At 43.5% G+C, this 16,282-nt stretch overlaps 1 protein-coding gene across 1 annotated transcript in view; it reads left to right on the forward strand.

The window, feature by feature from the left end:
- Nucleotides 1-16,282, forward strand: part of LOC102001641 (histone-lysine N-methyltransferase SETDB2) — a 65,782-nt gene that overhangs the window by 33,279 nt on the left and 16,221 nt on the right. The window contains exons 14-15 of the mRNA XM_005355416.3: nt 1,241-1,328; nt 13,230-13,349. Coding sequence (XP_005355473.2) covers nt 1,241-1,328; nt 13,230-13,349 — 208 coding nt within the window. The remainder of the gene's footprint in view (nt 1-1,240; nt 1,329-13,229; nt 13,350-16,282) is intronic.

The following is a 16,282-nucleotide window of genomic DNA, read 5'->3' on the forward strand; positions in this document are numbered from 1 at the left end:
AGTGCTGGGATTAAAGGCGTGCGCCACTACCACCCTGCTTTTTTGTTTGTTTTTCAAGACAGGGTTTCTCTGTGTAGCCCTGGCTGCCCTGGAACTAACTCTTGTAGACCAGGCTGACCTCAGATTCACAGTTCTGCCTGCTTCTGCCTCCCGAGTGCTGGGATTAAAGGCTTGCGTCACCACCGCCCAGTTTAGAGTTAATTCTTAAGGGGCTGAGAACATCAGATTGCATAGTTCAGTTCAGGAGAACATGAAGAAAACTGGTTTATCCTTTTTTTTTGATCAACAGAGTTCCCATTTTTACTGTGCATACTCAGAATATAGTATTAGAACAAACTTCCTTATGTAGTTTTATAATTTGACTTACTACTAAATATAAACATTTTCTTTTATAACAGTTAATAAAATTGTGTATGTTGGAGAAAACCTTCAGTCATTTTGCAGAAGGTAGACGAGTCCTAAAGGACCCCAGGATGCAGATCCCTCCATTCAGACAGCAAGGTTTATTTAACAACTTACTGCAGGTTCCTCCTGGTTCTGACTGCCGGGTCTCCCAGCCCAAAGCAGCAGTGAGTCCCAAAACCACACTGAATGAGAAGTACAGTCTTCCACAGTTCTTAAAAATGTAGGAGAGGGGCTGGAGAGATGGCTCAGCGGTTAAGAGCACTGACTGCTCTTCCTGAGGACCGGGGTTCAAATCCCAGCGCCCCATGGCAGCTCACAACTGTCTGAAAATCCATTTCCAGGGGATCTGACACCTTCACACCAATGCACATAAAATAAAGCTAAATAAACCATAAAAAAATTTTTAAAAAATGGAGAAAAATACAAGAAGAAATATTGAGAAAAAATAGCAAATGGCTTTAATTCACAAAATCATTGTCAAAACACCCAAAGGAAAACATTAGTATCCCAAAGTAAAAATAGTTGAAAAAAGACAGCTGTCCCACATAAGAAATATGCCTGTTTCCTGTATCTTCTTTAAAGTCTGAATTACCCCATCTGCTTGTGTGCCACAGCCTTTATGTTTGCACAACACCATTCCTCATAGATATACTTTGTTACATAGTATTTTGGGAGGCTTCAAATAAAAGTCAAATGATTAGATGGTGTGGAAAGAGAATAGAGCAACTTGAGGATGGTTCATTTTATGAATATGAAAATTGGCATATTCAAGGTTGATTCATGTGGAAGAATTCTTTAGGGTGATTTAGGATTCTTTTTTATTTCTACTTTCTAGGTATGTGAAAGCAAGAACAGAACTGACATGGGATTATGGTTATGAAGCTGGGACCGTGCCTGAAAAGGAAATCCTCTGCCAGTGTGGGGTTAATAAGTGTCGGAAAAAAATAATATAACCTTGTCTTGACCGTCTCTCGTCAAGCTGGACCTATATCAGTTGTCAATGAAATCATGGTTGATTCTTTGGTTTCACTTGCTCAGGGTATTCATGTTTTATATCTAATTTCCTATAACGTAGGTCAAAACAAAATAAGGACACTCTGATATGCATCAAGTAGCACTTGTTATTGTTACTTAACTTTACTTGAGTAGAATGTAAATAATATTTTATGTACATACCATTGTATAATTTATACCTTTCTAGTTTATATATTTAGACAAAAATTACAATAGAATTTGTATGTTTCTAAATTGTTTTTGTGATTTGTTTTGTTTTTTGAGACAAGGTTTCTCTGTAACTTTGGCTGTGCTGGAACTCCCTCTGTAGACCAGGCTGGTCTCAAACTCACAGAGATCCGCCTGTCTCTGCCTCCCGAATGCTAGGATTAAAGGCATGTGCCACTACCATGCCGTGTGTGTGTGTGTGTGTTGTGTATGTGTGTGTGTTGCCCCAAAGGACAAAATTTTACATCTTTAACCTACAAAGTTGATGTTAAATTCCTGACAGTTCACTGACCATTATGAACGACACATGAGGGGCAAGAGTCTGAAGAACGCGTAGGCACTAACTATATGCACATTAAAATTGAAAGTATTGTTCCTTGTTGAGAATTGAACACATGGCCTTCTGCATGCTAGGCAGTCACTCTACCAAAAGCTACATCTTCAGCCCTCCAAAGTTATTTATTACTTCATTGTCCCGTTAGCCACTCCCGTAGGAAGTCGTTCTGAAACTTCCTTTCCAGTTCCTCTGTGGGAGCTGCACAAGACCACAGGAGCAGAGAAACCTGGAAGAACATTCCTACTTTTTTCTACACAGATAGAGCTACCAGTAAAGGAATCTTGAAGCTAGTGAAAATTGGGTTATGTAGAATGAAAGGAATCCCATTACAAAGAGAAACAGCAGTTGGCGCTGCAGGCAGGTGGGTATTCACAGCAAGTTACTAAAATGAAGTGAGGAGACCGGATAGTTACTGGGAATTGCTTGTCCAAAGGGGACTGTTGGGAGGCAGCCTGCCTCCTTGAGCTCTTCCTTAGGAGTCCATTTGACTCTCAGAAAAAGCTGTTTTATCAATGTCATCCTCTTGAGAAAGTTTTTCAGAAAGCCCGAGTGTGGTACCTGGTGTTGGTCACTGGCAGCACGCTCAACTTGACAGCCTAGACTAATCCTTTTCCTTGTGGTTTTCCCCCAAAATGGGTGAAACAGTCACTTTTGAAAATAAAGACTGAGAAGTAAGTGTTTTGAGACTATACACTCTTGGAATGTCTGTTTTAGACTTTCTGGGTGTTTTGGCAGGGTGTGGAATTCTTACCCACTTGACATTTGTAGTATTACCTTTGTCCTGCTGCACTGTCTCTAGACAACGTCTGTTTTCATCCCTTCTGTCGGGTGCTTGGTGAGTTTTCAGCCTGAAAACTTTGTCCTTCCATGAGAAAATCTTAACCAATTTAAGGATTTCTCTTCTTTGGGATTAGTTACCAAAATGTTAGAATTACAAATTGCTTTCCAATTTTTTAATGTAATTCTTTATTAGTTCTTTGAGAATTTCATACAATATACTTTGGTCATATTCGCCTCCACCCATCCACTATTTTCCCACTCCCTCTCAACTTTTTCTTTCTTATTTTTTATTTTTCTTATTTCTACATTTTTTTTCTTATTTTTATTTTTTTTAAGTAACCCAACTCCAATTTATGCTGTGCATATATTCCTGTGGCCATCAGGTGCCACTCACTCTCCTTTCCCCAGAAGCCATCAACTGTGAGTATCTCCTCAGGGTTGGGGCTCACAAGCCTCACCTCATGCTAGAAGGCTGGTGGTGGTGGGTTTGCTCTTTTGCAGGCAGCCGCAGCAGAGAGCGTGTCATGTCCAGAAGAGTCTTTCAGTTCAGTCCTATCATTCTGCCCCTTCAGTAACAGCCCGAGCCAGCTTTGTGACCTTTTTAATTATAACTTTTTGATTTTTGTGATTATAATAAACTATCATTCCCCCCACTTCCCTCTTCTCTCTCCAGTACTTCCCATGTACCACCCCACCACTTGCTGTTAAATTCATGGTCTTTTTCTTTTATTACACTTGTGTGTGTATGTTTATTTAGGAATTTGTATATATTCATATATATTATACACATTCCTAAATAAATAAATGCATCCTGCTCAGCCTGTGTAATGTTACTTGTACGTACCTGTTTTCAAGGATGGTATTGGATGACCAATTGATGTGGTTTTCCCTAGGGAAACTATTTCTTCTGCTTTCAGCATTCCTCAGTAACCTGCAGTTCTTTGTCTAGGACTGAGACCTGGGCTTTTCCCTTTCCGTGCTGGCGTGTCTCGGTGTCGTCCTTGTTCAGCTTATGTTTAGGCGGCCATGTGAGACTGTGTGCAACTGTTCTGTGTGTGTCTGCCATGTACCTGTGTATGTGTGTGTTGTATGGTGTTCCCCATAGAGGGCTTTATTCTGTATTTACTGAATAGTACAGAAAGGAACATATGAGCAAAGGGATAAAATACTTTTCAGAAACCTATAAAAGAGTTTTACAAAGGATTGAGTTACTGGCCTCCATTGATCCCTACAAGAAGCAGCACTATAAATAAATACTGTTTATCAGCCAGTCTCCATAAGTGCATGCCTTCAGCCTTTAAGATAGCTGGTTGCTGCCCTCTTCCAAAAGCTTGCATAGAAACTTCTGGTACCATGGAAGTTAGTTTAAAGAGGTTCTCAAGTCAGACCTAAGTTGGGTTCTCTCGGACCTATGTCTGAAGTGCATAGTGTCTTTAGCAATAGGGATTTAACCTCTCATCTCAGAGCAACCGAGGGCAATAGCAATACCCTGTGTATTTTGGGAGTCTGTTGGACAACCCTGGCCAACAAATTAAAAGGGCTTCCCGTGTGTGGTGTTGGGGGGCTTGCTAGATAGTCTTGAGGGAAACACTGCCAGCCCAAATGGGGAAATTCCATTTAAACTTACATGTGTGCACAGACTGAAGTGTATTATAGTTCTTTTCACCAGATACGTTATGATTCTTAGGACTTGTTCAGACTTCCTTACTGTTATTTTAAGGTCTTCCCCTCTTCCTTCCTGTATTTATGCCTCCTGCCCCCACACACTTTCTGATTTCTTACCTTTTCATTTGTAGTTTTGTCTTCCTCCTCTGCTTTACGAGTACCCAGTCTTCAAACTATCTGTTGCATTGTGTTTTTCTAGTCTGCTAATTTTTATTTCTATTGGTTTATGTAAACATGGTCATTTTGTGTTCCACTTTATCAATCTCCATCCCGTCCCCTTGAGACAGTCTGCACTGAACCTGGCTTGCCATTTTATCCAGTCTGGGTAGGCAGCGAGCTCAGCCTTTTCTCTCTTGCACATTCCACCCCTGACTGCCCGGCGTGAGTTTTGTTTCTAAGAGCTTTCTTGTCTTCTTTGAGAATTCTTTGTTTGAGACAGGGGCTTACTGTGTAGCCCTAGCTGGCTTTAGAGCCATAGAAATTGTCCTGTGTCTGTTTCCCAAGTACTGCGGTTAAAGGTGTGTGTCCCAATGCCCAGGGAGAATCCTTTAAAGAATCCCATTTTGGTCCATAGCTGTAATAGTTATGTCTTTTAAGATATTACTTATGGGCCAAAGAGATGGCTCAGCAGTAAAGGCACAAGCTGCCATGCCCAACAACCTGACTTCAGTCCCTGGTGGTATAATTATGTTGGTCTGCCCTGTCACCCTTTAAGAGACAAGTTCTGCCCACTCCCAATACCCCCTTCCCGCCAAAGCAAGCTGGTCTCCGTTCTGTCTTCCTCTTTCTCTGTCCCTTCTTAAGAGACAGCCTCAGCCTCCCTCCTCCCCCTCCTCTTTCCTCTCTCTGTCCCTTCATCTCTCTCTTTCTCTCTCCCTGCATAATCCTTCCCTACCCTTACACCCTCTCAATATCTCCTTACCCAAACTCTTTTCCAAACATGGTGTATCTGTCTGTCCCTTACCTGCCAACTGTCACGGGTCACTCGTGCTGTAAGCCTTTCACCTGGGACCCACATGATATGAGAGAATTACTGTAATCCGAAGAGACTGACTGCCATGTGTATGCCATAGCACACATGTGCACATTGAAATGTGCACTAATAGAAATATACTATTTAAATGTGTATGTACCTGCACATACAAACAGTCATGTGGATATGTTCCTTTAAGGACTCTTTTTTTTTTCTTTAAAGTTTCTGCACCTTAAGCCTCTCCACCGATTCAATAATCTGAATCAGACCAAATCAAACCAAATTAGAAAAAGCCCAGGTTTAATAAAATACCCTGCAGAGGGGAGATTGGAAAGGAAGACCAGAAAACCACGTGTTTATTCTCTGGGGGACAGTTTAAATACCCTTTGGGAGAGGTCTTGACTATTCTGGGGAGAGGTCATTGTTTGGAGGGCTTTCTCTGGGGCAGAGTCTGGACTGAGGCAACTCCCAGGAGAGAGGGGGTTTGGGGTGGAACTTTCGTCTGCACATCCCAGACTCTTTGGATATATGGCTGCCAAGGACTGGGTTGGGTTTCACCCAAACATTCTAGACTCCTTGGATATATGTATGCCAAAGGCTGAGGTCTTCAATCTGAACATGCTCCAATCTTGCTATGGTCTTTATCTGTGAAGTTAGAGGCTTTCCTCGGAATTACAGATCTTGCTCTTTAGGTTTTCTGAGACAGGATTTCTCTGTGTAACTCTGGCTGTCCTGGTACTCACTCTATATACCAGGCTAGCCTTGAATCCTCCGCCTGCCTCTGTCTCCCAAGTGCTGGGATTAGAAGCGTGCACACCACTGCCCAGCTTGCTCATTTATTCTTTTTTTTAAAGTATTTATTTATTTATTATGTATACAATATTCTGTCTGTGTGTATGCCTGAAGGCCAGGAGAGGGCACCAGACCTCATTACAGATGGTTGTGAGCCACCATGTGGTTGCCGGGAATTGAACTCAGGACCTTTGGAAGAGCAGGCAATGCTCTTAACCGCTGAGCCGTCTCTCCAGCCCTTGCTCATTTATTCTCTCTGAAGAGTGTGAGAAAGGACGTGTCTTGTACCCATCCTGTGCTAGGACCTTTCATTTTGCCCAAGCTGTCCCCGTTGCCCTGTCTAGTTGCCCTTTCTTCTGTCAGGCCATCTGCACTTTGTCCCCTCAGTGCAACCTCCCCGAAGTTTATCTTTAAGTCCCCAGCAAAGCCCTGAGCTTTTCAAATTATATTTTCTATATGTTAGTACCTACGTGGATATTTCTGTTTGTCACACGACTGAAAAGTCTGGATTTGCATGGTGCTTTGTGCCACATTGATGTTAAGTAAAGATTCCTTACTGGCAACTCTGTCTAGGATTCTTAATTTTGTTTTGTTTAAAGATACTACTGCGTAGGCCAAAGGGTGTGGTAGAATCTTCAAAAATACAGATCAGTTGTTTCTTAAGCTAAAAACAGGAAGAGTGGGGGTTCCTGGTGTGGTTTTTGCTTATCATTATTATTTAAAAAAAAAAAAAACTTTTTGAGGACTATTTGGGGTTGTCAACTTGACACACCTGGGAAGAGGGAACTTCAAGGATTTGCCTCCATCAGATTGGAGGGACTTTTTCCTGACTGCTAGTTGATGCAGGAGGGCACAGGCCACTGTGGCAGCACCACCACTGGGCAGGTGGTTGTGGGTTGTACTGCAAAGCAGGTTAGAGAGCCAAGGGAGGCAAGCCAGAAAGCGTGGCTGCTCCTGCCTTCTTCCTTGTCTTCCCTTGATGACGACTAAACTGTTGGTCAAAAACACCCTCTCTTAGCGGGGCGGTGGTGGTGCACACCTTTAATCCCAGCACTCGGGAAGCAGAGACAGGCGGATCTCTGTGAGTTCGAGGCCAACCTGGTCTAATGGAGCTAGTTCCAGGACAGGCTCCAAAGCCACAGAGAAACCCTGTCTCGAAAAACAAAACAAACAAACAAAAAATAAATGCCCTCTCTTCCCCTCAGTTATCTTGGGCCACGATGTTCATCAATCACATCCACAGAGAAACCAAGCTGCTACAGCTGCAGCATTACGCTGGAATTGCTCAGTCATCTTTTCATGAGCAACTTATCAGAAAAAAGCTAAACCAAAAGGCAAGGCTTTTAGCATTATTGCTTTGTGAATAAAGTGGCTGTCCTTTGCTATAGATTTTTGCTGTAGCTGACTTCCCTTCTGTTAGATGTTTGGGAATTAATTCCCTAGTTCAGAACAGTTTCCTACTGCCAGGCCTCATTCCTCTCTCCTAGTTAAGTGTAGAGATCTGCCTTCCTACAATTATCTTTATCTGCAGGCATTTGGTCAATGCTTAGTGTGCAGGCATAGAGCATCCCATCTAAGATAGTCACAGATCTCTAAGGACATAGAATTACTACCTGTCCAAGCTGCTGCTCTGGTTTACCTCACTCAAAAGATTCCTAACTCCTTAGGCTCACTTTCGCCTCAGTTTACTGATGAGTTTTAGTTCAGGACTCTCAAGACAGCAGAAGGGATAATTAACTACAACCCAGAGAAAGACCCACAACCCCCACGATCAGAGCAGCTGATAACAGCAAACCCCAGAACTGCTAATTTAGAAGCCTGGGTCTCTTCTTCCCCTAGAGCCGTAAGTATAACTCCAAACCTAGACCTGTATTCTCTACAGCATCTGGTGTATGTGCTAATCCGATCAAGAGCCTTTTATTTAGGTTGTTTGGTTACCTGATTCTATGGATGCTTGGAGAAGAAAAAAGCAGTGTGCTGATAAAATACAATCTGTGCCCTGTTCATAATCTTACTGAAAATAAACATTTTAGTTCCTTATTTACCACCTAATAATGCAGCGTAGTGCACTAACCTTACCTCTAAGAATCCCCGGATGATTTAATTTCTTTCTTAATTAACTTTATCCATTAAGTTCGCTGGATGTCTACTAACCATTCCCATGGATCTCGATCTCTCTCGATCTCTCTCTCTGTCTCTGTCTCTCTCTCTCTCTCTCTGTCTCTCTTTCTCTGTGTGTGTGTGTGGGGGGGGTGCTGGTGGTAGAACCCTTATCTGATTTTCTATGGGTCCCTGGAACCTGCTAGGGCTGGGGAATTGTTGGTTTTAAGAATATATATGACCGGGAACATTTGTAACAGGTAGAACAAGGTAGAACAAAGAGTAAGGGAAAATTGATAGAAACGAGAAAGAAGAATAAAGAAACATGGACAGATGATTCCTGTTTTGAGTAGATTTCTTACCCCTCAGATCTTTACCCCTCCCCCTTTAGCTATTCATGGCAGCATCTTTAATTGAACCCTGAAGGGAAGCTTTAAAGGCTAGAACTTTAAGGCTCCCCTTACCAAAGGAGAACACCATAAAAAAAAAAAAGGAAAAAAAAAAAACCCCACTATTCAGAGCTGAATATCTGCAAGCAAACTGCCCAGATTTGCACCTCCTCCCAGCATCCTGCTTGCTCTCACCACTCAGACTTAGAGAAACGAAACTAGAAATTAAAACTAGAAATTAACTTATCAGTGGGACTTCCTCGAGCACAGCTGCATAGCCATGGCCCAAGAGACACCATCGGCTGGTGGCCCAGTCCCTGCTGGTGAGTACCAGGTGGTGGCCAGCGGGAAGGGACCACTCTCCACCTACCCCTTTCCCCAGCCCTGGGAGCCTTGATTACCATGGAGACTGCAAGGTGTGGCCAAGGGCAGAGCTGGGCATACAGCCAGTCGGAGAGCTGTAGGCACTGGGGACCTCAGGAGGCTGAATCTTGTAGGCTGGCTGGTTCCATCCTCTCGGGTCTTTGCTTCACAGGTTCGGAAGCTCTGCACTTTAAAAGTTAGTACGCAAGATGTGCTGTTGGGAAGGGAAGGTAAACTTTATGGGGGATGCTAGAAACCTGGACAGGAGAAAGAGTTTGGCACAACTGGGGAATACCGAGGGACAGCTTGTGGGGGTTGCAAGTAGCCATCCGTTTCTGAGAACCCTGAGGTGTGCAGGCTGATGTTTCAGGTCTACCCATAGTGACAGTCTCCTTGTGATGATATGATCTTCTCTTGAGGGCATGGTATTGTCAGTTTTGTGATCCAAAGATTCCCGGAATCCTCTTAGAAAGACATGAACTGAGGAATGTAAAGGAAGGGCTCTTCCGGGACAGGAAACAGAAACAAAGGCCGGTGTTGACAGGCTATTACAGCCCTCCCCCCCCCCCCTTGTGTCTCCAGTAGAAATCTGACACCAAGGCTAAAGCAGAAAAGAAGGATCCAGTAGGGAGGCACTGATGTCAAGCCTTCTCAGTCCCTTCCCTCACTCGCCAGGGCCTGCAGTGATCCCTGGCCCAAGTGAAGTCAGTATTTTCAGCAAAAGCAGCCTTCCGTCCCTGAAACTTAACCCAGGCCACCATCATCCTGACTTACTTGGTAGTTGTCTACAGCTAAGCTTTTAGGGGACTGAGTCATTCCAGCTGGTGATCATCCCCCACTAGCATTTTTTAAAGATTTATATCTATGAATGCCTTCCCTGAATATATGTCTGTGTACCACATGTGGATTTGGTGCCTCTGTTGTTTAGAAGAAGGCATCGGGATTCCCCTGAAACTGGAGTTAGAGATGGTTATGAGTGGGGGCAGGGAACTCGACTGGAGCAACAAGAGCTCTTGTGTGCTGAGCAAGCACTCTAGTGGCTGATATGTGTATGTACATATTTATGTATTTGTGTGTGGAGACCCTGGAGCTGGAATTACAACATGAGTGTTGGGAACTAAACTTGGATCCTTGAGAACAGCAAACACTCTCGCTCTCTCCAGCCCCATCCTACTTTTTCAGCTCAAGAGTCAGTCATAGGCAGAAAACTTGAAAAGTTGATCCAGGCAGAGAGGATGGCACAACTAAGGGTACTAATCTCCAAAATACATGGCAACCACTAGACAAATAACCACGTGGCACACATTTCCTTTAGCTAATCTGTGCGTGGTCTATAGGGTGAGGGAGAGAGGAGGCTCCAGGCCACTTCCCATACTCTGTGTCTGCACACCAGAATGGGTTTGTCCCCAAGAAAACTAGGGTTCTGAATTTTTAAGTTTGAAAGTGGGCTGGAGAGATGGCGATGGAGGTAAGAGCACTGGCTGATCTTGCAGAGGACCCTGGTTTGATTCTCAGCACCCACACATTGGCTCACAACCATCACAACAACTCCAATTCCAGGGGATCCAATGCCCTCTTCTAGCCTCAATAGACATCAGGCATTCATGCGGTGCATACATGCAGGCAAAACACTCACACACGCAATTTTTTTTTTTTTTTTTTTTTTTTTTTTTTTTTTTTGTTTTTTTTTTTTTTTTTTTTTTTTGGTTTTTCGAGACAGGGTTTCTCTGTGGCTTTGGAGCCTGTCCTGGAACTAGCTCTGTAGACCAGGCTGGTCTCGAACTCACAGAGATCCACCTGCCTCTGCCTCCCGAGTGCTGGGATTAAAGGCCATTGCCCGGCTCACACACACAATTTTTAATAAAAAATTAAGCACAATATTAGTGGGAGGTCAGGGGACAAAATAGAAGCCACAGGACCAGAAACAACCATGGCTAACCATGAGTTATATATTCATCTTGTACTTTAAAATAAACTCCACATTAATATTGTGAAAATGAAAGTTAACTATCTTCTAAATATATCCCCCTTACCTAAGATTAGAAATCATAAAATAGTTTTATTATTTCATTTTTTAAATTTTATTTATTTATTTTTTATACAGTGTTCTATCTGAATGCCAGAAGAGGGGACCAGATAGAATTACAGATGGTTGTGAGCCACCATGTGGTTGTTGGGAATTGAACTCAGGACCTCTGGAAGAACAGCCAGTGCTCTTAACCTCTGAGCCATCTCTCCAGCCCCATAAAATAGTTTTAAATTTATTACATAAGGCCTATAGACTATTGCTCTCCTCTCTCCCTCCCCTACACCAAGATAGGGTTTCTCTGTGTAGCCTTGTCCATCCTGGAACTCACTCTGTAGACCAGGCTAGCCTCAAACTCACAGAGCTCCCAAGTGTCACGTAGACTTTTAAAATACTAATTATGTATGTGTATGATATATGTACATGTTGGGGGGTGTCCGCTGATGTACGTGTAGAGGCCAGGGGAGGCTGCCAGGTGTCTTGCTCTAAGTGATAATATTCTAAACATGTGACAAGCTCTTATAAATCTGTAAGAATATAATAATAGAAAAAAATGGGCTGAGACAGTGCTGCTAGGGAAGAAATGCGAATAGCAACACTGTGTCTGCCACTGAATTCACAAATGTGGGGTATGACCCATTTTTGCCTAGGCTGTCTGTCCTTTGACCTGTTCATCTAACCATCTATCCAAGTGGTTCTATGAACACACGACTCTAAATCAAGCAGGTGTGATACCCTGTCTTGTTTTCTCCAGAGCTTCCTCACTGTCAATCCCCATGTTCCCTAATAATTGCGTTTTCCAAATTCTTTAACCTTGGGATTTGGGTTGAAATTACATTAAGCCTAAAACCCTCTTGGGGGAAGTGGGGTAGAATTTCTCTCTTTGTATATCTGGCCTCTGATCCAGACTTGGGGTGTTCTGCTACGTCTACTGGGACCTTTATCTTGCGCCTTCCTTGCCTTGTGTTTCTCAAATCTTCCCTTGATCTGTTCTCCATCTGGACTAGTTTACTATCTCCAATTTGTGCTGAGCATATACTCGTGTATGTGGCCACCCACTGGAGCATGGTGGACCTACCAGGGGCCACACCCTCCCCCACAAACCTTCAACTGACAATGGGGCGGATGCTCCTGAGTTCTGCCCCACCCCACCCCCACCATTTCAGCTAGAATTGTGACTGCTTTGATCTTGTGCCGGTCTTGTTCAGGCAGCCACAGCTGCAAATACAGCTGCAAATACAGCTGCAGCCACAGCTGCAAACACAACTGCTTTGAATTTATGATTATAGCATTTCTGTCAAGTCTAGAAGACACTGTTTCTATAAACCTTAGAATCTTTCTGTCCCCTTTTCCACAGTGTTTCCCGAGCCTTGGGGGGTTATTGTGGTTGTCTCATTTATGGCTGAGCATGCCACAGACACTTATTCTCTACACTTGGACGAGTTGTGAACTTGAAAATAAGACTCCATTGCTGAAGATGCCACACTTTTTAGTCAAGGGACACAGAAAAATGAAGCAATTACCAGGAAGTTCTTCCTTATTGGCTAGTTTTCATAGTTGTGGAAGTTGCCATGTTGGAAGTTGTAGACTGTTGGGGAAAAAAAGGAGTCAACAATCTTACACAGCTGTGAACACTGTAAGCTCCCATGACAACCAGCACAGCAATGCATGTTCACGGGTGCAATAATGGCACAAGTGTTATAGGGGTAGCCAACTGATTTCTACCTGGACTTAAGGCCCACAGGAGGCAGCACATACCTGATACTGTAAGTCTTGACCAAGAGCTCGTAGGTCCCAGAGGTGGGCCTACTACTACTATTTTTGCTAAATAGATATGGTATCAAACATCACTCTAAATTCCCATCTCTGCCCAAAGATAAGTGCAGCTCTCAGACATCAGAGAATTTCCTTGTTAATTTTACACATTCAGTAAGGACCCTGGAAGCTTTTCAGTGACATCACAGCCACCTTTGTGGCTTGTTCTGCTTCTGTTGACAACACTGGTCTAGAACACTGAACAGTGGCTGTACCACACAAGAAACACTACCTCTTACACTGCTGATTTTGTCATTGTTCCAGGAGTTAAGACTGTCATAGAAATCGGCTTCCTTAAGACTGGAAGAGTTAGCAAGGCCATGAAATGCTTTTCTGTTTTTAACCTGGATGTTATTTGTAGAGGACTGTCAGGCTCCAGAAATGATGGAGAAAAAGATCTGTGCCTTCTGCCCCGAAAACCATGACTGGAGTGTGTTATACTGCGCACGATCAGAGAATATAGCTGCTCATGAAAACTGTTTGGTAAGTTACTTGAAAACACCTTTAAAACTACATGTGTAGGGCTGGAGAGATGGCTCAGTGGTTAAGAGCACTGGTTGCTCTTCCAGAGGATCTCGGTTCCATTTCTGGGATCCACGTGGTGCCTCATAACTACCCATAACCCCAGTCCCAGGGTATCCGGCCCCTGAGGGCATTTATTACACATGTGGTAATCGTCTTACATGCAGCCAAAATGCCCACAGATACAAAATAAAGATTTAAAAGCATAACATGACGCCTACATGAGCACTTTCACCTTGATGACTCTGTACCCACTGAATCATCCTCCAACCCCCAATTTTATGATCTCTTAAACTATTTGTTTCATTGAGTTTCTCTGGAGCATTCTATTGTGGTGATAATTAGGAGCCTTGTCTTGTTGCTAATCAAGAGTATTCTTTTATCAGGAGTATAGCTTTTAAAGTCTCATCTAAATTTGCATATACTTTAGATTGTAATATTTCATTTTTTAAAAAATGTCTTGACTATTCTTTCTACACAGATGTCATCTTTTACTTATTTTGTGTTGAAAGTTAGCACGTTAAAAATGTTTTCTCTCCATCTATTGAAATGATCTTCTAGCCAGGCGGTGGTGGCACACACCTTTAATCCCAACACTCAAGAAGCAGAGACAGGGGGATCTCTTTGAGTTCAAGACCAGCCTGATCTGCAAGAGCTAGTTCCAGGACAGCCAGGGCTGTGACATAGAGAAACCCTGTCTCGAAGAATCTTTTTTGGAAAGAAAAAAAAAGAACGATCTTCTAAATTTATTTTTTAATCTCTGGCTAGGCTACAGCAGGGTACATTATTTTATTTCAGGTTGGTTTGCTTGTTTGGTTGTTTTTTTTGTTTGTTTGTCTTTTGTTTTTGTTTTTCCCGTGTGTGTTTTGAGACAGGACTCCCTGGCTAGCCTGGATCTCAGTATATAGAGGAAGCCGTCCTCAAACACACAGAGATCCACCTGCCTCTGCCTCCTGAGAGCTGAAACTAAAGCTCTATGCCACCACACCCAGCTGTCGGGTCTGTTTGGGATTATGTGCCATCTGTCCTGTAAACTTAGTGTTTCTACAAGCAAGGACATTCTCTCATTTAGTTAGAATTTAGCCAACAAGATCAGACATTAGCATTGGGTCTGTAGTACCATCAGTCCCCAAATTGGAGTTTCGCCTGTTATCCTAACAACGCGACAGGTTGAAGCATGTGGGTTCCATGAAGCTTTCAGCCCCCAAACCTTTTTCTTTTAACCTGTGTGTACTTAGAATTTTCCCTGTTGTTAAACCATTTCTGATGGACTGTTAATTCGCCAGTATTTTTAGCAAACTTTATTTGCATACTTTTCACAAGCCAACTGAATCTTCCTGAAGTGTGCAGTTGAGTCTTGAGAGATGTATGTCTCCGTGTGATCACTGTCACTCTCCAGAGAGCTCCCAGGACTCCAGAACATTCCCTCATGTCTCTTTGCCATCAGCTCCCACCTCCTCCAAATCCTTCTAGAGTGATGGTTTCTCAGAGACCATGTGACAGGACTCTGGCGTGTAGAGAGAGTCTTCTATGTCATGTGTGCATTTGGTCCTCTCTGGGTTCTGTATCTACGTACTCATTCAAAATAGAAAAAAATGCACCTGCTACTCAACATACATGTACTTTTCCTTAACAATTATAGCAGACAACATGTCCACAGCATTTATAGTGTATTATTCCAGACATGCGCCGCAGTAGGGCAGGCATAAGCTGTCTTAGTTAGGGCTTCTATTGCTGCGATAAAACACCGTGGCCAAAAAGCAAAAAGGGATTTATTTGTCTTAAATTACTATATCTCTGTTCATCATTGAAGGAAGTCAGGACAGGAACACTCAAACAGGGCAGGAGCCTGGAGGCAGAAGCTGAGGCAGAGGCCATGGAGGAGTGCTGCTTACTGGCTTGCTCCTATGGCTTGCTTAGCCTGCTTTCTTATAGAACCGAGGACCGCCAGCCCAGGGATAGCACCACCCACAGTGGGCCCAATCCCTCATCAATCACTAATGAAGAGAATGCCCTACAGTCAGATCTTATGGAGGTGTTTTCTCAATTGAGGGTTCTTCCTTTCAGATAGCTTCAGCTTCAGTCAGTTGGGAGCTGCCCCAAGTCGGTGCTGGGAACTGAATGTTGGTCCTCTGAACACTAGAAGAGTGATACACATTCTTAACCACTGAGCCACCTCTCCAGCCCCTAGAATATTGAAGAGGAAAGAAACTCGTGCCTGCTAAAACATACAAGGGGGTTTGTGGCCAGCTGTAGTAGCCAATACCCACATTTCCACTGCTCAGAAGGCTCAGGAAAGAGGTCAAAGTTCAGGTAAACTTGGTGGATAACAAAATCACTTTTTTTTTTTTTTTTTTTTGTGAGACAGGGTTTCTCCGTGTAACCGTCCTAGCTATCTAGTTCTTGTAGACCAGGCTGGCCTTGAACTCACAGATATCTGCCTGCCTTCCCCTCTGAGTGCTGGGATTAAAGGTGTGCACAGCCACACCCCAGCTGCAAGATCCTATTTTTTAAAAAAACATCATACAAGCCAGGTGTAGTAGTGTATGCCTTTAATCCCAGCATTCAGATAGCAGAGACAGGTTGACCTCTGAGTGAGTTCCAGGCCAACCAGGCTATAGGGAGACCCTGTCTCAACAACAACAAAAGCAAAGGGCTATGGAGGTAGGTATGGCTCTTGAAGTTAAAGAAATGGGCCCTGGAGAGCCACCAGAAATGGCCTCTTGTCCTTCTTTTTACTACTCTGACTGCGGGGCTTCAGCCATTGCTCTGCCTGCTGCACCTTCCTCGGCTAAGAAAAGAGTGGCCACTGTCTGCCTGGGTCCAGAGTCAGCGGAGGTGAGTTACAGAGTATACACCCTGAGGTTACTCACAGCAGGCCGATGGCTCATGTG

The sequence above is a fragment of the Microtus ochrogaster genome, chromosome 17, assembly GCF_000317375.1.
Source record: "Microtus ochrogaster isolate Prairie Vole_2 chromosome 17, MicOch1.0, whole genome shotgun sequence".
Classification (NCBI taxonomy): domain Eukaryota; kingdom Metazoa; phylum Chordata; class Mammalia; order Rodentia; family Cricetidae; genus Microtus; species Microtus ochrogaster.